Source organism: Carcharhinus amblyrhynchos, chromosome 14 (genome assembly GCF_965287045.1).
Source record: "Carcharhinus amblyrhynchos chromosome 14, sCarAmb.v2.hapA, whole genome shotgun sequence".
NCBI lineage: Eukaryota > Metazoa > Chordata > Chondrichthyes > Carcharhiniformes > Carcharhinidae > Carcharhinus > Carcharhinus amblyrhynchos.
In genome coordinates, this window is record NC_137337.1 from 58777018 (window position 1) to 58799665 (window position 22648).

General features: G+C 44.9%; 1 protein-coding gene across 2 annotated transcripts in view; it reads left to right on the plus strand.

Annotated features, from left to right (window-relative positions):
* plekhd1 (pleckstrin homology domain containing, family D (with coiled-coil domains) member 1) overlaps positions 1-20583 on the plus strand; it is an 83281-nt gene extending 62698 nt beyond the window's left edge. Inside the window, exons 12-13 of one of the 2 annotated variants that reach the window (XM_080202012.1) lie at positions 6031-6183; positions 20432-20583. In XM_080202012.1, coding sequence (XP_080058138.1) covers positions 6031-6183; positions 20432-20583 — 305 coding nt within the window. Of the gene's footprint in view, positions 1-6030; positions 6184-15513; positions 15599-20431 lie in introns of those variants that run through there. The other variant, XM_080202013.1, reaches the window with a different exon arrangement.
* Positions 20584-22648: the final 2065 nt, after the last annotated feature.

Sequence of the window (22648 nt, forward strand, 5' to 3'; positions counted from 1 at the left end):
AGTTGAGTGATTTTTTAAAAAAATATATTCTGGGCACTGTGCCTCAGGAAAGATTTATTGGCCTTTGAAAACAGTGCGGTGTAGATTTATCAAAATTATACCAAAGCTAAAAATTTAAGTATGAAGACAAGTTTCATTGGAATAGGCCAGTGGTTCTCAAACTTAACTGATTAAAGTGCCCCTTTTTAAATGGATTAGTAATTGCAACCTCCCCCATAATAATTGGGGGTAAATGATAATGCTATTGAAGACCCATAATAAGAAAGTGCTGCATCTGAAGAGTGTTTTAAATAATGCTTTTAAAAAGATGGGGTATTTATGTCCAGATAACAGTGAGATGGGGTGACTGCTTCTCATAGCAGTCCGTTTGTCCTTAGTGTGATGTTTGACAGTGGCACTCCTAAATTATTCTCCACTTCCAAATGAACCCATTCTTTAGCAGAACATGATTCTCGGCAAAGTGTGTTGTTGACAAAAGGAGTGACATTTTCATTGTTTCTTTTACTAATTCTTGATATTTCACTAATTCTGGATACTTCACAGCAACAAGTGAGCTAATGGGAAGGTGCTTATTCCACAAACGTAGCGTGGCATCTTCTGCCATTGAAAGATTTCAGGCATCAGGACTACCTCCAGGTCCTGACTCTATATGGCTCACAGGCCAACAACTGAGCCTGAATTTTTCACATGGTGAGGTTTACCTTCCTGCCACTCAAAACATTGGTGGGGAACACAACCCTACTGACTCCCAAGTGCCTCGCAGCATTTTCATTCAACATATTAGTCAATTGTGTTAAATCTGTTGTACCGAGGCTTCGCAAAGAATGAAGAAAATTACCGCACAGGAACGTGCTCTTCGGCCCTCCAAGCCGGCTCCAATCCTGCTGCTAGACTGAATAAAACCTTTCCTGGGACCATGTCCCTGTATTCCCATCCTATTCATGTATTTGTCAAGATGCCCCTAAAAAAAGTCACTATCGTACCCACTTCTACTACCTCCCCCAGCAGTGAGTTCCAAGCACCCATCACCCTCTATGTAAAAAAAAATTGCCTCGTACATCTCCTTTAAACCTTGTTCCTTGCACCTTAAACCTATGCCCCTAGTAATTGACTCTTCCACCCTGGGAAAAAGCTTCTGACTATCCACTCTGTCATGCGCCTCATAATCTTGTAGACTTCTATCAGGTTACCATTGTTCTAATGGGAACAAACCAAATTTCTCCAAACTCTCCTCATAGCTAATGCCCTCCATACCAGATAACATCCTGGTAAATCTTTTCTGTACCTTCTTCAAAGCCTCCAAATCCTTCTGGTAGCGTGGCAACCAGAATTGAATACAGTATTCCAAGTGCGGCCTAACTAAGGTTCTATAAAGCTGCAACATGACTTACCAATTTTTAAACTCTGGCCGATGAAGGCAAGCATGCTGTATGCCTTTTTGACTACCTTGTCCACCTGCACTGCCACTTTCAGTGACCTGTGTACCTGTACACCCAGACCTCTCTGCCTATCAATGGTCTTATGGGTTCTGCCATTTACTGAATGTTTCCTATCTGAATTAGACATTCCAAAATGCATTATCTCACATTTGTCCAGATTAAACTCTATCTGCCTTCTCTCTGCCCAAGTCTCCAATCAATCTATATCCTGCTGTATCCTCTGACAGTCTTCTTCACTATCCGCAATTCCACCAACCTTCGTGTTATCCACAAACTTACAATCAAGCCAGTTACATTTTCTTCCAAATAATTTAGAGATATATTACAAACAGTAAAGGTTCCAGCACTGATCCCTGAGGAACGCCACTCATAATCTTGTAGACTTCTATCTGCTCTCAACCTCCGTTGTTTCAATGGAAACAAACCAAGTTTCTCCAACTTTCCACTGCTACCCCCTGCCTCCTATTACCGACCTAATTCTGTATCCTTCTCTTCAATAACTATTTCACAGTCAGGCGTCAGGGAACACAGCTCTTTATTATGTTTACTTGCTCCACACTCCTAAAGTTAACTGCCCACACAGAGCAGTTCCCAACAGCTCAGCCTACACCTGAGCTCACATGACCCATTCCCTAACATACATAACAAATTGGCTACAGGCAGGGCTTCAGTGCAGCCTTCCTGCAGAGACTGGAGCTGCACTGGACTGAAGAGGAACTTCAGGAAAATGCCTGAGCCCAGGTCCCAGGACCAATGGACAAGGTATGTTTTAGGGTCACAAGTTGGGGAGGATAGGGAAGCACTTGTGCAAAGGGGATGATTGAAGTGTCAGGGAGAGACTAAAAGGATGTGGGAGGTCCAGCAGCCACTATACCTTAAGCAGTTTTGGGGGGGAGGGGGGGGGGGCGGGGTACATCTAGTAGAGGTGAATCATAGTACCGTATAGTGCAGAAAGAGGCCCTTTGGCCCATCGAGTCTGCACCAAACACAATCCCACCCAGGCCCTACCCCAATATCCCTACATATTATAACAACTAATCCCTCTAACCTACGCATCCCTGGACACTAAGGGGCAATTTCTTAGCCTGGCCAATCCACTCAACCCACACATCTTTGGACTGTGGGAGGAAACCGGAGTACCTGGAGGAAACCCATGCAGACATGAGGAGAACGTGCAAACTCCACACAGACAGTGACCCAAGTCGGGAATTGAACCCAGGACCCTGGAGCTGTGAAGCAGCAGTGCTAACAGAGAACAAAGAACAAAAACAGCCCGGGAAACAGGCCCTTCGGCCCAACGAGCCCGCGCCGCCACTTGAACATTAGCAGTTCCCCCTCCACCCATGACCCTTATCTATTGTTTGTGGCATTCCACATTGAGGGAAACTAATTTAGGGACAATTTATTACCTCCAATCAGCCTAATAGCACATCTTTGGGGTGTGGGAGGAAACCGGAGCACCCGGAGAAAACCCACACAAGCACGGGGAGAACTCCCACAGACACTGGCCCAAATCCATGTGTTTGCACAGCAAACAGTGATAGTCACTGAGCTGTCGTGTTGCCCAGCATCTGGTCCAGTTTAAGCACACACTAACGACATGAAGCACTAGGCTACTCTCGAACATTCAAAAGCAGCCCAAGTACGACCCATCGCGTGTATGCCCCTCATCGGACAACAAGGCGGACCGACTTAAAACCTGTGAATTAAAAGAGAAAAACATTATAGTCATACCACATCCTTTTATATTACCAGGGACGTCCCAATGCTAATGAACCTTACTTAACACAATCTCCTATATCCTCCCATCTCCAAACCACTCATGTGCCTGTCTAAGTAACTCTTAAACAACTCCAGCATGCCTGCCTCCACCACCTTACTTGGCAGAGCATTCCATACTCCCACTACCCTCTGTGTGAAAAACCTCCCTCTAATATCTGTGTTATACCTCTCCCCCTCACCTTTAGCCCGTGGCCCATCGTACTGTGTGTCTCTAACATAGGAAATAGCTTATCTCTGTTTACTCTAGCTATACTCTTCATAATCTTATATACCTCTATTAGATCCCCCCTCAGTCACCGTCTTTCAAGGGAAAACAGCCTCAATTTGCTCAAACTTTCCTCATAACCCAGTCCTTCCATACCAGGCAACATGCTGGTAAACCTCCTCTGCACTCTCTCCAGAGTCTCCACGTCCTTCCGGTAGTAAGGTAACCAGAACTGGATGCAGTACTCTAAATGCGGCCGAACCAACGTTCTATACAACTGCAACATTAGACTCCAGCTCTTATATTCTATACCCCTTCCTATAAAGGCTAACATACCATAGGCTTTCTTCACAACCTTCTCCACTTGTACTGCCGCCTTCAAAGACCTGTGCACTTGCACCCCCAGGTCTCGCTGCATTTCTATACACTTTATAGGCTTACCCTTTTTCATATAACTTCCCCCTACATTATTCCGGCCAAAACGCATCACCTCACATTTATCCGGATTAAACTCCATTTGCCATATATCTGCCCAATATACCAGCCTATCAATATCCCGTTGTATTGCCAGACACTACTCCTCACTGCCCGCCAATCCCGCCAGCTTAGTGTCATCTGCAAATTTGCTGATCACACCACTTACTCCCTCTTCCAAGTCATTTATATATACTACAAAGAGAAGAGGTCCCAGTACTGAGCCCTGCGGCACACCACTAGTGACAGACCTCCAGCTAGAAAAGGACCCCTCCACTATACTCTCTGTCTCCTCTTAGCAAGCCAGTTCTCAACCCATCTAGATACCTGGCCTTGTATCCCATGAGCTTTCATCTTTTCTACCAACCTACCATGAGGGACTTTGTCAAATGCCTTACTGAAATCCATATAGACGACATCAATGGCTCGTCCTTCGTCGACTGTTTTTGTCACCTCCTCAAAAAATTCTACCAGATGCGTAAGGCAAGATTTCCCCTTTACAAAGCCATTCTGCATATCCACCACCAAATCTCCCCCTTCTCCCAGGAAATTCTCCTGCCAGCCTGAAAAGAAGCTGGCTGAGAAATGGTCCTTAAATGGTCAATTGGCCACTTAAAGGTTTCAAATGGGACAAAGGCAGACATCCCATCTGAAGCCTTGCCTGTCCCAGTGTAAAATCGCTGTGAGGTTAGGGTGTGTGGGATCTTAGAGGGAATCCTGTTCTTTCAATTTCATACCCACCCTCCACCCCACCTAAAATACTGTCATTAGGGGAGCATGCAGCATTAAATTCAGGCTTGGAATCTACCAGGACATGGCCAATTAAGATACGATCTCTGCAATGGGCAGTTTCCCATGGCAGGAGGTCCAATAGGGGAGGGCAGTGCATGGCAGCCTCACCAAGAAAGGTGGACAGGGTACTTCTTTGGCAGATAAGGGAGGACAAGGGCATCTCAAAATGGGAGCACTCTCAGAAGTCTGAATAATATTTTTTTTAAAAGGCCCACAGCTTATACAGCCATCAGTGTCAAGGGAAAGCCCTTGATAGGAAGGGTTATGCCTTAAGCTGTGGCTTTTGCAGTTTAGTGGTGTATTCATGGGGCCAGTGACAGGAAATCTATCTTGTGACTTCCCACTTGTTGCCAGGAAGTCACCTCCAATTTCCTGTCCATCTCCCAACTCAACAGGAGGACAACTCTGACATAAGGAAGATCCTGGCAATTTCAGTGACTTGACCCAATTGGTTCCTTAATTGGCTGCATGTCCTGCTAACCACTGCTGCATTGACAATACCTCCAGCATGATTGTATCAGGAACTGTACAAATTAAAACAAAATGATAATAGTTGTGTGTGTGAAAGAATTATGTTTGCTCCCAGAAACTTCCTCAGTTGTGGGAAAATATTTGAAACTCCATTGCTTAGTCTAGTTTTCCAAATCTTAATTTTCTTCCTAATTGCTGCAATTTATTTTGATGGGTGGAGATACTCCTCAGAGCAATGGGCAATCACTACAATAACCTTTCAACGCACAGTCTCACTAATATGCTCTTAGTTCTGGTACTTGTTTCGTGGAGCCCAGAGAGTCTCTTTGAACCACAATTTGAGAACCACTGGGATAGGCTTGTATTCTCATAAGGATGGAAGATTAAGGGGTGATCAAATTGTGGTGCTTAGGATGAATAAAGAAGTCATTCTAGGGGAATGCAGAAGAAAGGGCATAACCTTATAATTGGAGCAAGGCCATTGAAGGGGTCATGAAAGGAAGCAATTCTTCACTTCAAAGGGTAGTGGAAATTTGGAAATCTTTTTCCTTAAGGAGACCGGGGGTCAGTTAAAAATTTCAAAACAGAGATTGATAGATATTTGTTAGGTATAATGAACTAAGGTGGGTACATAAGGTTATGACACAGATCAGCCATGATCTAACTGAATAGTGGAGCGGGCTGGAGAGGGTGAATGTTCTAATACTACATTCACATTGAAATAATTTGGGGGGCATGGGAGGAGCTGATACTGAAGTAAGTAATCAATGTTCCAACAGCCAAACTTATTCCTGCTGCCATGCCTTGTGTTATTTCATCTCTTTCACGAATGGTCCCAACCTTTTGCCTGCTGTTTGTCTTCCACAGAGTTCTTTGAGGAGTGTATCAGGAAGGCTGAAATTGATGCCAATCTTCCGATCATCATGAAGAACTCGGTGTATGTGCAAAGGGCTGCAGCCCGCAGGATAAAGAGCTGCAGATTCCGTCGGAGGAAGTCCACTGCTGTATGGAACTCTTTTGGTAAGTGTTGTCTGATGCTGCAAGAGCTTCTCTTTCAAAGTGGTGGGATTTAATCCTGGTGGAATGGGGAGTCGGAGAAAGGCTGCATTGCAAAACATTAACCAAATTACTTTAATTATAGGGTGGGGGTAGAAGTTAAAGTCTTGCTGGATTATCTTATTCTCCGCTCCAGCACCACCCCACCCCAAACTGCCAATACAATTAAATGAAAAAGAGTCCTTTTCCTGTTCAGATTTATCTTTCTTGCTCAAGTTCCACTAACCTTCTCCCAACTCTGTTGTGTACCAAGAAAAGTCTGCCCTTCTCAGGTTCACATATCATCAATAAAGGTGCACCCGTGATTGGGAAACCAACCTTGTTTCTTTGCTCTTGCTGTTTATCTATTCCTCTCTTGGGGAATAATATGAATTTGTTGAAGAATTCATTAGGCGACTAACAGTTTGACATGATTGTGTTATTGTTTTTTTTATCTTCATGCACTTCCCTTGGAGTGCAGTTCTCTTGGGAGTATGAATTAGCGGAGAGATTCACAGGCTGTTTAACATGATCTCAACACCTGCCCTGACAAACCTTCACAGTCTGAAAAGTTCTTCATTAGATCAACACTCACTTTTCCCTTCTTTGAGAATAGAACTACCAGCCTGTTCAATCTTTCCTGATTATTTAACCCTCTAGTACGGTATCATTCTTGTATATTCTTTTTATAGTATGGAGATCATAACTGTTTAAGTGTTCCAAGAGCCTATACAAGTTTAAGGTAACTTCTGTGCTTTTTAGTTCAATCCCTCTAGAAATGAACCCCAAAGTCTTGTGCTGCTACTGCTGATGACTTGAGTTTGTAACCCTTGATCCTTTTGCTTCTAACCCATTTAGAATCTTATCTTGCATGCATTATTGCGTCCTTCTGCTTCTGTTAGTTCCTCTGGAACAATTCTAAGTCCCGAATGAGCATGAAAACGAGAGAAGTTTGTGCTGTTTTCTTGGACGACTTAAAAACCTAATCTTACCTGATTTTGTCAAAAAAAAAATCAAGCCAAACTTGGTTTCTGCCAGAAGGGGAGCGGGCCGGGCGTAGATTGCCCAAAAGCTAGCTGATAGCAACAGAGGGTGCCATTGCGAATGTGCAGATCTCTGACAGAAAACTGTCACTGCCTCCGCCAGCCACAGCTGGCCTTCATAGCTGATCACCTCCTCCTTCACCCCTCCTTTACTGCTGCAGGGCTCAGCAGCCGATCATCAACCCTGCCCACCCCTGACCGATCACTGCCAAAACTAGCCCCCACTGATCGCTGTTGCAGAGTGTACACGGCATTGTCTCCTCTCCCCCCCTCCGCCAGATTGATGTTGCATAATGTGCAACAGTGTTACCCCCACGAACAGCTTACCTCCAGTTTGCCCTGTCTCCATGGCATTGCCTGGTGTCAAACTGCCAGTTCTACCAGCAAGGCCATCACATCTGGTTCCCATTGATGGGGACCATATATGATCCTCACCAGAAGGAACATTCATCAGCAAGGCCACAGAGATAAGCGAACCTGGACGACTCTGGCCCAGGCTCACTTCTAATATTTAAATACTGTTTTAAATAGCATTTAAATATTTAGATCAGCCTTGCACCCACAATGGATATCTGGTGCCAGTAAGATTGTGAAAAGCAAGAAATTGGGCATGAACATGATTTCGTGGCTCTCTCACAATCTTACTGGCTCACCCCACCCATTAGCCGGTGGAATGAGAGGGTAAGGTCGCCCCCTTTATGTCAGTAGATGAACCATACTAAAAGACTAGTTCCAATTTATTTTGCAAGACATTAACAGTTGAAATGGTCATACTGTGTCCCACTCTTTGTCCTCCCACTGCCATTGCATGTAAGTTTATCCAGTGAGCCAAAGGGAAGGTCAATGTTCCATTCCCCAGTCTGTGTTGATTGCATCTTGGGCAACAGTATTGGATTGGGGGGATAGGGAGTGGTGGTGGTGGGTTTGGTATAATTGGCTTTCACACTTAAGGTTGGGGATAGTGACTCAGTACGGGTTCACCAATTGTAAGGGCTGCAGTTGGGTTGGGGTTTAATTGTGAATCTCCTGTGATTGAAAAGCCTGGAACACTCACCAGGGATAATTTTAACTCACAAATACTCATTTTGTGCTTGAATTGCGGGCTGCTGGTAGTCAAAAACTGGGGCTGGAGTGAGCAGTGTTGAAGGACCTAGGCTGATTCAGTGGCACCCATTAAAGGTCTGATTGACCAGACAAAACTGCAAATGGCCTAAGGCTGGTTAAGTATGCAATTGAGGATTCTACGTTGCAGACTGCAAAATCCAGGTGGGATGTCCCAGTTTCTCCAACTCCTAGCCTGTTATTTTGGGCAGTAGAGAAAATTGCCCAATTACCCATCGCCCCAGGCTGTAAGAGGCTGACTTCAGTCTGGATTGCCAGTGAGTGTCATAAAAGAATGAAAGAAAAACAGCATGGCCCTTTCTGCAGCACTAGTATCATGTTTCCATTTTATGATTTTAATTTCCATTGACTTTCTAATACAATCTTTCTTACTTCATTCCTTAATTTTAAAATTCCCATCCCTGTTTTCAAATCCCTTCATGACTTCAGCATTCCCAGCTCTGGAAACTCTTCCAGTTGCACAATCTTCCAAGATATCAGCGCTTGTCTAATTCTGTTGAATAGCCCAATTTTAATTGCTCCACAATTGGTACCTGTGTCTTCGGTTGTTGGGGCAGCACAGTGGCACAGTGGTTAGCACTGCTATCTCACAGCGACAGAGATCTGGGTTCGATTCCCGGCTGAAATTGCTGTCTGTTTGGAGTTTGCACATTCTCCCATGTCAGGGTGGGTTTCCCCTGGGTGCTGTGGTTTCCTCCCACAGTCCAAAGATGTGCGGGTTAGTGGATTGACCATGCTAAATTGTCCATTAGTATCAGAGGGATTAACAGGGTAAATATGTGGGGTCAGGGAATGAGTGGGATTGTTGTCGGTGCAGACTTGATGGGCCAAACGGTCTCTTCTGCACTGTAGGGATTCTATTCTATGGGGCCCTAAGCTCTGGAATTCTCTCCCTAAACTTCTCTAACTCACCACCTTTATCTCATTTATGATGCTCCTTAAAACTTATCCCTTTGGCCAAGTTTTTAGTCTTCTCACTAAATATTGCTTTATGTGATTTATGGTATAATTTGATTGACTGTGCTCCTCTGAATTGTGTTGAGACATTTAAGGGCATTATATAAATGCAGGTTGTTATTCTCTCTTGTTGACTTTGTTGATGAAAACTCCCTGAAGCCCAGACTTCCTGACAACAGCTGCTGGATGCTCAGTTAAAAATGGAACAAATTGGATCATGGGTTTCCCTGGTCACCAGACGATGATGCAGCAGTTTTTGTTGCAACTTGTGTTTGGGCAAAGGTAGAAACTGGCTAATCTGCTTCAGGAAAACCTGACACAGACGTTCAAACAACAGAACTCAACAAACTCAAGGCCTGAATGAAGTCTGTAAATTTGTCAATAATGAAAAGGCAACCAGGCACGGGAATTGTCACCACCTTAGCTGAGCTCATAGTCAAAATAACATCTGATGTGGTGGAAGGTTGTGAGGAAAACCCTTTCTGAGGAGTTTCAGCTCTTTCTGAATACAGCTTGACTGTTCCAAGTGGGCAGGCTGGATTAAGAGTGAGGCCAGCCACCCCAGGATGAGCGCAAGAGGCTGCTGTGTACAGAGGTGGACTGGGCAGTAGACCTCTATGCTCCTTCACATTGTTGAATTTAATGAAATAATGATGAAAACTAAAAACATCCCTCCAGCCCTCACCCAGCACCTCCGCACACTCGCCAATGCCAACTCATGCTCCTACCCAATACCTCAATAGCCCCTCAGACACTCCCTTGCCACCCTCTTCCACCACTCATCCCATGGCACCTTACAGCCTCAATGCTAACCTGGTGCCAACACATGCCCTCCATGTAATATCCTTTAGCCTTAATGCCTCAAACCCAGCTAACCGAGTGGCTTTCATGGAAAAAGGCCAATGGCCATTGTTAGACTGTAAATGCAGCAGGAATCCTATAAATACAGCTTTCAGGCTTCTGTCAAGAAAATGAAATATCAAGCACAGATTATTTTGTTAAAACTTCACAGGATTTATAAATTTGTAGACCAGCACAGAATTATACAGTGCAGAAGGAGTCCTTCAGCCTATTGACACACTAGAAACATCTGAACTTCTACTTAATCCCATCTGCCAGCACTTGGACCATAGCCCTGAATGTTATAATGTGCCAAATACTCATCCAGGTACTTCATAAAGGATGTGAGGCAACATACCTTTACCAACCTCCCAAGCAGCACATTCCACGCTGTCACAACCCTCTGGGTAAAAAATTTTTTCCTCATATCCCCCCTAAACCTCCTGCCTCTTACCTTGAACCTATGTTCCCTTGTGACTGACCCTTCAACTAATGGGAACAGTTGCTCCTTATCCACTCTTTCCATGACCCTCACAATCTTGTACACCTTGATCAGGTCACCCCTCAGTCTTTTTTGCTGCAACAAAACAACGCAAGCCTATCCAACCTCTCTTCATAATTTAAATGTTCCATCCCAGGCAGCATCCTGGTGAATCTCCTTTACACCCCCGACAGTGCAATCACATCCTATATTGTGGCAACCAAAACTGCACACACCACTCTAGCTATGACCTCAACAAAGTCCTATGCAACTCCAACATGACTTTGCTGCTTTTGTAATCTATGCCTCAATTGATTAAGCAATAATGTGAGACTCAGTGGTCTGTAGTTCAAAGTCCAAAAGGTTTATAGAACATAGAACACTACAGCACAAACAGGCCCTTCGGCCCACAAGTTGCGCCGATCACTTCTATACCTACTAAGCCATAGACCTATCGAGAACCCCCAATCCCATTAGATCCCATATACTCATCCAGAAGTCTTTTAAAAGACCCCGGCGAGTTCACCTCCACCACCACCGACGGCAGCCAATTCCATTCACTCACCACCCTCTGAGTGAAAAACTTACCCCTAACATCTCCTCTGTACTTGCTTCCCTGCACCTTAAATCTGTGTCCTCTCGTAGCGACCATTTCAGCCCGGGGAAATAGCCTCTGAGAATCCACCCTATCTATTCCTCTCAACATCTTATAAACCTCTATCAGGTCGCCTCTCAACCTTCGTCTTTCCAGGGAGAAGAGTCCCAGCACCCTCAACCTATCTTCATAAGGCATGCCTCCCAATCCAGGCAACATCCTTGTAAATCTCCTCTGCACCCTTTCAATAGTTTCCACGTCCTTCCTATAGTGAGGCGACCAGAACTGAGCACAGTACTCCAAGTGGGGTCTGACAAGGGTCTTATAAAGTTGCAGCATTACCTCCTGACTCCTAAACTCAATCCCTCGATTGATGAAGGCCAGTACACCATATGCCTTCTTGACCACATCCTCCACATGCGAGGCCGATTTAAGAGTCCTGTGGACCCGGACCCCAAGATCCTTCTGCTCTTCAACACAGCTAAGATTCCTACCCTTGATATTGTATTCCTTCATCCCATTGGTCCTGCCAAAATGGACAACTACACATTTATCTGCGTTGAAGTCCATCTGCCACTTCTCTGCCCAGTCTTGCATCCTATCTATGTCCCGCTGCAACTTCTGACATCCCTCCAGACCATCCACAACACCACCAACCTTCGTATCATCTGCGAACTTACTAACCCATCCCTCCACTCCTTCATCCAGGTCATTTATGAAAATGACAAACAGCAAGGGTCCTAGAACAGATCCCTGGGGCACTCCACTGCAGAAAAAGACCCATCCACAATTTCCTGGGCTATCCCTGTTCCCTTTCTTGAAAATAGGAACCACATCCGCAATCCTCCAATCCTCTGGAACCTCTCCCGTCTCCATCGACGACGCAAAGATCATCGCCAGGGGCTCTGCAATCACTTCCCTCACCTCCCACAGTAACCTGGGGTACATCCCATCCAGTGCTGGCGACTTGTCTATCTTGATAGAGTTTAAAAGTTCTAACACATCCTCTTCCTTAACATCCACATACTCAATCTTTCCAGACTGCCGCAAACCTGTAGTACAACCTCCCAGATCACTTTCCACCGTGAATACTGAGGCAAAGTACTCATTAAGCACCTCTGCCATTTCTTCCGGTTCCACACAGACTTTTCCCCCTTCACCTTTTATAGGTCCTATCCCTTCTCTTCTCATCCTTTTACTTTTCACATATTTGTAGAAGGCCTTATTTGTTTATTTGGTAGCACAAGCCACAAGCTTTTGGAGCACTGCCCCTTCACTGACTTTAACCTGGTGTTTTGAGACTTCTTACTGTGCTTACCCCAGTCCAACGTCAGCATCTCCACATCTCGATTGATTATGACAGTGTCCCATATGCTTTTTCACCACTATGCTAATATACCCTTCTGCCTTCAGAGGTCTGTGGACAAACATTCCAAGGTCCCTTTGTTCCAAAGAAATTCTGAGGGTCCTACCATGCATTGAATATTTCCCTGTCAAATTACTTCTTCCAAAATGTATCATCTCGCACTTTTCAGAGTTAAATTCCATCTGCCACTTATCTCTCCATTCTATGTCTTCTTGTAGCCCGACACTTTCACTGTTAACCACCCGGCCAATCTTTGTGTCATCCGCAAATCTACTAATCTTATCCCGCCCTCCCCCACCACATTGTCATCAATGTCATTCATATAAATGACAAATAACAGGGTACCCAGTGCAGATTCATGTGGTACTCTATTGGACACTGGCTTCCAGTCACTAAAGCAACACAGTGTCATCATCCTTTGTCTCCTACAACTGAGCCAATTTTGAATCCACTTCATCAAATTACCCTGTATCCCAGGTGAATTTACCTTCTTTGCAAGTCTCCCATGTGGGACCTTTCAAAGGCTTTGCTGAAACCCACATAAACTACATCGATTGCACTACTCTCAACTACACACCTGGTCACCTCCTCAAATAATTCAATCAAATTTGTTAGGTATGACCTCCTTCTGACAAAACCATGCTGACTATGCCTGATCAAGCCTTGCCTCTCCAAGTGGAGATGCTCTCCTTCAGAAATTTTTCCAATACTTTCCCTACTACTGACTTGAGACTCAGTGGTCTGTAGTTCTCTGTTTTTTCTCTACAACCCTTCTCAAATAATGGAACCACATTAGCTGTTCTCCAGTCGCCTGGCACCTCCCCTTTGGGAGAGGAATTCAAAATTTGGGTCAGAGCCCCTGCAATCTTCTCCCTTGCTTGTGGGGGTAAAATCAGCTCTTACCTGATCTAATACGCATACTTCGAGTTTTACATTACTGGCTTATTAAAATCCCACTTCAATGGAGGCAATTAATGGTATCAATGGCCAGCTGCCGTAAAGCATGCATGCATGCCCTGGCCCGACACCAATCCTGCTCCCACAAAACTAGGAAAAGGCATGCTGGTGGCGGAAAACAGGATTTCTGGACTCAGCCACCATTTCCGTGCTGGTGACAAGAAAATTCAAGCTTCTAACACCCCAATTTCCACTCAGCTCCCATCTCTACCCCTCCGCTACCCTTGTGCAGCTTGAACTCTTCCCACCCCTTCTCATGGACAGTTCCCACACTCCTTACCCCTCAACAGTTCCATCTCTCCCTCCAAATCCGGCACTCGCCACCCCACCACATCCATCCCTCACATTCTGGCCACTCCCTCCCACCCCGCATTCCCCCTCCCCGCTACCCCCCCATTCTGCCCTCTCTTCACCCCTGCATTTCACCGTCCCCAGCATTTTTCAATCTCCCGACGCTGGCATCTAGTTTTCTCTCCACCCACATTCCGCCTTCCGTCCCCAGATTCTGCCCTCTCAGCCCACTGCCTCGCCTGGCCGCCCGCGCCCTCACCTCGGCACCCTTGGACTCCCCTCAGCGCCCGCGCCCTTGGACTCCCCTCGGTGCCTGCGCCCGCGGCCTCCCCTTGGCGCCCGCGCCCTCCTCTCTCCCCCCGTGCCCCCCGCGCCCACCTCCCCCCTGCGCCCCGTGCCCTCCTACCCTCTCCTCCCCCCGCGCCCCGCGCTCTCCTCCCTCTGCACTCTCCCCCCGCGCCCCGCACTCTCCTCCCCCTGCGTTCCACTCTGTCTCCTCCCTGCGCTCCAAGGTCTCTCCCCCCACACTCCAATCTCCCTCCCCCAAGTGCTCGGCGCTGTGTTCCTCTGCCCATCCTCCACCCTGCGCTCCCTCCCACCCCCTGTCTGCATGCCCTATCCTGCTATCCCCCACCCCGCACTCTCTTACTCCCCCCGTGCTCTCTCAACCCCCATGCTCTCACCCCCCGTGCTCTCTCTCACCCCCGTGCGCTCTCATCCCCCCATGTTCTCTTATCCCCCGTGCTCTCATCCCTCCACACTCTCTCACCCTGCGCTCTCTCACACCCCACGCTCTCTCACTCCTTGCGCTCTCACCCCCCCCACGCTCTGTGCTCTTTCACCCTCCGCACTCTGCGTTCTTTCAACCCCGTGCTCTGTGCTCTCTCACCCCGGCGCTCCACCGTCTCCCCCTTGTGCTCCGTGCTCTCCCCCCACCGTGCTCCGCGCTCTCTCCCCCACACTCTGTGCTCTCTCCCCCCGTGCTCCCGCCTCCCGCGCTCCACCCCTCCCCCCCATGTGCTCCCTCCCCCCGCCTGCGTGCTCCCTCCCCCCGCCTGCGCGCTCCCTCCCCACTCCTCCGCACGTACTCCCGTCACCCGTGCTCCCTCCCCACCTCCCAGCACACGCTCCCCTGCCCCTCTGCGCGCTCTATCTCTATGTCGCCATGTTCTCTGCGGTCTCTCCCATACCTACATGCCACCCCCTCCCCTTCCCTTGGGCTCAGGCCATGTTTATCTCACCACCCACCCCCCCTTGAATTTGTACCATGTCTCCACCCACACCACCCGTAGCTCCCTCCCTTGCAGCTTCAACTCTTCTCCCCAGTTTGTGCTCATTTCTTCTGCTATTCACACACTCTCTCTTTTCACATTCATCCCCAAGCTCCTCCTCACTCCTCCCTTCTCTCACATCACCCTTCCTACTCTCCCAATTCACACTCCCTAATGTATACTAACTCTATTGTACTGCAGCATGGCTCCTGTAATGGATTGTATTTTTTACGCTCTATGACACCAACCATGTTTGGATGGGAATGCTTTTGGTGATATTAGGTCTGCCTCGGCCCACAGGCTGGGTTATCGATGCATTTGGTAATTGAATTGAGTCTAATGGGCCTCTTCTATTCAACGTCATTGCCAGTCGCCATGTTTCTCTCCTTCAGCATGCGGCAGGTTTCGATCACTGAGGATAGCAGCAGAAGCATAAGACAGGAGTGGCGGTGATTCGCGGTGAGTGGCGGATGCGGAACTGTTACAGCTCAATTCACAGGGGCTCTCACCAGTGAAGCATTCCACTGCTGAATTTCATCTGCCAACAAATGGAGAAGAGGACGCTGGGTTCCAAGCTCTGTCTGTGGCAGGGAAAAAAAAACATGGATGGTTTGGCTCGAATGCTTGTGTTTGAACCATCAATTGCCAATTGCAGTCTGATACTCTTTGGATTGTGATGTGCCAGAGTCTGGCAGGGGAAGGCCACTCAGCTCATCAAGTTGCTACAGGGTATCGTAATCTCAAGGGGAAGAAACAACTGTGTTTCAACTTACTTGTCCCTTGTCAAATTCAGCACTGCATCAATTTTTGATCACTGCAAACTTGGGACATTATTGAATGTGATGTCTAATTTATGGTTAAGCATGTCAGCATGCCTATTCTATTCACTGCTGGTCTTTCTCCATGGACAAGATGTGAAAGAATTTGATATATTACAGCAACCTATTGGTCCTTGGTACTGGTGATGAATATGGAGCTGGGTCGCCACTCTCCACTAAATTGAAACTGGGATAATTGGGAGCCAATGTAGGTTGGATCCTTGGGCAATTACCATATTACAATAGCTTCCCCTAGAGAAATTGGAAGGATTACCTGAGGAAAGAGAACGTGGACTGATTGGAAGAAACAAGGGTTGGTTCATTTGCTGGAGACAAACCAACTGAATTCTGTGGGTGTAAATGTATTTGGAAATATGAAGTGTCACTGGTTGCAGAGATATTTAAAGAGAGAATAAATTATGCATGGTATCTTTAACATCTCACAATACACTTTGCAGTTCCTGGAGGAACAGGACAGGCACAATCAACCAAATAACCTACTGAACTGTATGATTCTAATTGAGGAGGTTAAGACATGTAGAGCAAACATTTTCACTTGTGAAACTAGGGGACTCATAAATATAAGACTGTCCCAAAAGTTAGAAGAAACTTATTTATCTAAGAGAGGTGTTAGAATATGGAGTGGAGCATTAGGGATGAATAACACAGACACACTTATGGGGGAACAAGATGGATACATGATGGAGAAACAAATAAGGATTTGTTGATGATGATCAATAAGGAGGTGTTGGAGGAAGTTTATGTACAACATAAACACAGGTGTGGCCCAGTTGGGCTGAGTAGTCTGTTTCTGTGCTATAAATTCTACATAATGTAATATGGAATGATCCATTCACTGCTAAGACCTGGAATTCAGTGCAACTGAAAGCCTATTCTTGATTTACAAGGCTTTTCATCTCTCGGTCATCCCTATGCTGTTCCTTGACTTTTTTGTCTCTTTATTTTCTCAACATTTCTGACTGTCATGTTGACCCACTCATGATTTGTCTTTGGGTCTTTGTCCATCTACTTTTTCCTGGCTATATTAATACATTCCTGTCTGTCTTTTTCTCCTCTATAAATACAATTCTGGCTGAAGGATCCATTCATGATGCTACTCCAGCCCTAAAACCCTCTGAATTTTCTGAGCTCCTCTAATGCTAATCTCTCCAGCATCCCTGATTACCTTCACACCATTGTTGGCTGTGCCTAAGCTCTCAAATTCCCTCTTTCATCCTGTATAATAAGAAGCCTCACAACAGCAGGTTAAAGTCCAACAGGTTTATTTGGAATCACAAACTTTCGGAGCACTGCTCCTGCATCAGGTGAGTGGAGAAGTGGGTTCACAAACACAGCATATATAGATAGACACAATTGCAAGGTAATAGTTGGAATGAGAATCTTTACAGGAAATCACAGGTGATTATCCCTCTCTCCATTTGCACTGTCTGTACCTGTAAAGACTTGATTACCTATAAAGACTTGCACTCCAACCATTATCTTGCATGTGAGTCTCTGTTTATACATGTTGTGCTTGTGAACCCACCTCTCCACTCACCTGATGAAGGAGCAGCGCTCTGAAAGCTCATGATTCCAAATAAACCCGTTAGACTTTAACCTGGTGTTATGAGACTTCTTACTCTGCCCACCCCAGTCCAAACCCAGCATCTTTACATCCTTAATAATATTCTTTGAAGAATATCTCTTTGACCAAGCTTTTGGTCATCAATTCAAATATTTCCTTATGTTGCTCAACTGTCACGTTCTGTTTGATAACACTCCTATGAAGAACTGTGGGAAGTTCTAATCATATTACCAGTGTGTTGCTGTTCCTGTTTGACCCTGATATGTGGTACCTGATGAAACAAGCTTAGAGGAAAACCTTTACTGTGAGGTGCACATACAATGGTGCTAAATTAACAAATTCTCACAGTGGTGAGCTGCCACTGGAAACATCATCGGAAACTTTAAGTCAACCCATACTACATCCAATATATAAATTCAACACCCTGTCACAGAATCAAAGGATGAAAGTCTAGGTTTGGCGGTAGGTGCGCAAGTGGAAGTGATTCCTGTTGGGGATAGATGGTTGACCATGTGAGATCATGCACTGGTAAATTCATTAAATATGCATCTGCAAGGTTGGTATTTACAGATGCTCCCCAAAGAGGTCAAAGCAGTGGCAACTCACAATTAATCCTGGAAGAGGTTTACCTCACCAGGTGGACGCCACTTACATGCTATTGTAAAACTGAATGTCTGAATGGCGGGCAATTTAATTTGACGGGAAACTTAATTCTGGTGAGGTGGCCTTTTAAATAGACTTGCTGACGTATGTAAAAGGGCTTCCTGACATTGCTTGTCAGGAAGCTCAACCCACTTTTAAAGTCCTGAGAACAGAATTCCAAAAGTTCATCCCAATATTGGGAAACTGATTTTTACCTGCACACCAAATTAGGTTCTCCCATCCGCCATTCACCCCGCTGCTGGTGGGACCACACAGAAGGTTCCACCCAGAGATTGCGAAAGTTTCCACTGCCCATGATTATGAACAAAACTCACCCAACAAAACTTTGTTTACTTGCAAACTATAAGGTTCCTTTTGACTTTTCCTCACTGATCCTTGCTGTATTATCTGATTCTGGAATATCACCACATGATGGTGCTGCTGAAAGTTAGGGTGATTTTTCCAATGCTTGCTTTGCTGCCTTTCCACCAGCAGATGGAATTACAACATTGCTGGAAATGTTTCCGTAGTCAACTTCCCAATAGGCAGATCCTGTGCCATTATGCAAATACCTAAACAAAGACACACCCGTGTTACTACAGCACCTTCCATGACTTCAGGATCTTTTATGTCCACTTCAGGGCAAACAGAGTCACAACTTTCCAGCTCATGTGATAGACAACATCTCTGACAGTGCAGCAGTCCTTCAGTACCACGTTCTGTCACTGGCCAAGTTGTTTGGAGGTGGGAAATTGTATAGCAAGGGCTGGACTGGCAGTGGTTCCCAATGTTTCTGTGGAAACTGGACAACAGATCTCCTACATAACAAAGCAATCTTTTAAAATCTCTGGCACAATTGAACAGCAGTAACTGTGCGTGAGGCAGTTCAAGCTCAAGCTCCACCCATGTGTTCTGTAAAATTATATTTGGGGTCTTAACTATATATGGCATGGGAAAGATATCTACAACGCAAATCCTGTTCTATCCTGCAAACAATCCTAGAAGAAAACCATTGTGGCATTTAAAAAGTAGGGTTTTTTTTCACTTTATTTAAATATTTTTGATTATTGATTATAAAATTTGACTGAGAGTCAAGAGCCACCCAATTGGATAAGGAATATTTGGTTCACTTTCCAACTGGAGTGGGAAGGCAGGGCTCTGAGAATTGATTTGTCAAGTGACCAATCACAGGCGATAAGAATCAGTGATAAATCTTTTAGGTATAAATTCAAATAGAGTTGGCTATCCTCCTGATGTCTGGAGACTTCTGTAAGTCACAGTTAACATGTCATGATGGATGGTGGAGTACCATGGGCTATCAATAAAGCTCTAAACTTATAGTTAAGTTTCTGTTTAGCGTGACTCCCCAGTGATGTATTCACATGCACAATTTCAGCAGAAAGGTTATGTAATACTAATCAGGAGAAAGAACTTCAGCCATTCGGGTGTCATTGCCCCTCCTCCCCACCCAAGGGAAAACTGAGAGCACTGCTACCAAACTGATTAAGTAGACTAGGTTTTCAAAGATCTTTATGTGGAGGAGGAAGGCTAGACATTGGTACATTCAGGCTTAGTGCTGAAGAATGTTTAAAGGATCTTTTGCTTCAAACTGGCTTCTCCAATGCACCTGAACACATTACGTTAAGCCTTTAAAATAGTCCTCATCTTCCTTTATTAGGCACAGTGTCAAGTTTTGCCAATCCTCCTATGAAGCAGCTTGGAATGTATTGTTACACATATTGACTGGGCTGGGGCTCCTTTCTCTGGAAAAGAAAAGGCTGAGGAGTGACTTGCTGGAGGCCTTTAAGCTAATGAAAAGATTTGATAGTGGAGATCTAGAGAAAACATTTCCACTCGTGGGGAGTTCAAAACTAGGGGCCACACAACAAAATAGTCACTAATAAATCCAACAGAAAATTCAGAAGAAATTTCTTTATCCAGAATAGTGAGAATGTGGAACCCGCTACCACAGGGTTGTTGAGATGAATAGCATAGGTGTGTTTAAGAAGAGGCTGGATAATGACATGAGGGAGAAAGGCATAGAAAGTTATATTGAAATGGGGTAATGAAGTGGGGTGGGAGGAGGTTTATGTGGAGCATAAAGTCCTGCACTGGCTTATTTCTGGACTGTAATTTCAATATAATTCTATACCAAAATTGTTACTGTTTATAAACAGCTCCTCATTAAGCTGCAGTGCTGCTGGGACTATTAGCTGGTCAGAGATGCCTGAGTTCACTCACCTTCCATATACACCTTTGTTTCAGTGACCAATTCCCACTCTTTAATCGTTCCCCAAGGTGAAGGGGAAGAAAATGTGGAGGAGCTGAAGGAGACGGCCAAGAAGCTGAGCAGGGATCGGCGTTTCCGTGAGACCGTCTATAAGTACATGACTCTCAAAGATTCCTCAAATTCCTGATGTGATTTGAACAGAAATCCTGCTTTGCCATAACATAACCCTTGACCATTAGTGGCTGTTCTCAATTTACAATCTCTATAAAAGCTATACGGGTGAGAATAGATTAAGATTATGGACTAAGCAAACTGTTTATTTTCACTTTGGTTTTTCACCCATGCCCAGGCTGCTTGGATCAAAGTCTCTATCCATTTGCTAGAAAGGAGCTCCATGCAAGGTGACTTTTAGAAATCTCGGCCCAGTTCCTACTGGGTGCAGATTTATCCACTTCCTATGGCCAGATTGCCCAGGGAACCCATGGGCAGTTGGATAGAATCTATGATCAATCAGGGAGGTGATTGTTGAACAGCGAAGTCAAAGTACAAATGTATGTGATTGTGAGCAGAAGCTTTACTCTATGTTTGAGCTGCCCTGTAATACTCTAGGAAAGCTTGATGCTGACATTGGGAAACCTCCTTACACTAATATCCCTCAATTATGAAGTCAATTAAAGGAAGTAAGCTGTTTGTGAATGAGCAAATCCACCAGGTTAGTGTGTATATATAAACACACAAATACTTCAGCGAGGGAATGAGAAACCCATGTCTAGATGCTGTTGCTATACTTAAAGTGCACACGTGCAAAGCCTATGTCGTACTTTTGTTTGGCTGAAATGTACTCTCAAAAAAAAACAGGTGCTAATTTCCGGTTTGTTAGAGGTGAATAAATGGTTTGTGAATATCTTTCTGGCAGGAAAACTGGGCAGAAACTGTTTCCACCCATTTTACATCTTAAGTCTGCCTCCCACCCAGGCACATCCCAAATTCTCTTATGCCATTTGGCCTCATAATTCCTGCAGAGTATCCCCACTCCATCTAGAAACAGTCTGTTCCAAAGGTTTACTATTCTCTGGGAAGTGAACCACCAACTGGCATCTAATCTAGACCAGATATTATGCAACTTAAATTATCATCCTGGTCTTTCCAAGCCTTATTAACTGAAGCAAACTGACAGATTCTAGTACAGTCACTATATCATAATCCTCAGTTAGATCATCTTTACATCTACACTGCTATGAAGTGTTGAGTCTCAGATCTTTTATCCTACCCTGATAACTAAGAACAATGTGAGATAATCAAAACTAGACTGTATATTCAAACTGATGCCTCTGCCAGGTCATATGAAAGAATAAAGTGGTATGTTTTTTCTTATACTGTAAATACAAACCAACACACTTTTTGCTCTTTTGCTTTATGAATTTGAGATCTATCCATTGTAAAGCTCAGTTCCTTTTCTTTCCACATTCACTTTTAACTGAAGAGTGCATGAATATTTTTAATTCACCCTGCCCACATGCATAACACTGGATTTTTCTGCAACAAATATCATTTGCTAGTTCTGAAACCTCAAAATCTGCCTCCAGGAGCTGAGCATCATCTATAGTCCTGACATCGCACAAGTCTTAGTATTTCTGGAAACATTGTAGATTGTGCTATGAAACCTACATCAGATCATTGATAAAAATAAAGAGCAACAGAACTAATACAAATGGCCATGTGACACCAGAGAGGAGGTAAAAAGGCAGACATTATACCTCCTGTGATCAATGAGTTCAACAATCTCAAATCATGAACTCTGTCCCCCATTTGTTTTTTTTCTTGTTTTTTGCCAAGTGCTTATTTGATTTTTTTCGTTTTCAGTAAGAGCTGTTCATTAGAAGTTGGGAATTCCTGACTGCCCAAAGCCAGAGCACCATCTACAAGGTACAAGTTGGGAATATGATTCAATACTCTTCACTTTCCTGGATGAGTGCAGCTCCAGCATTGCTCCAGAAGCTTGATACCATTCAGGACTAAACATCTTGCTTGAATGGCACCCCATCTACCAGCTTAAATATTCATTCCCTCCACCACTAAAACACAATGGCAGCAGTGTGTACCATCAAGATGCACTGCAGCAACTCACCAAGACTCCTTCAATAGACCTCCCAAACCCAGAACCTCAATAACACCAGTTCCCATCCAAGCTAGACAACATCCTGACATGGAACTATATTGTTGTTCCTTCATTGTTGTTGATTCAAAATCCT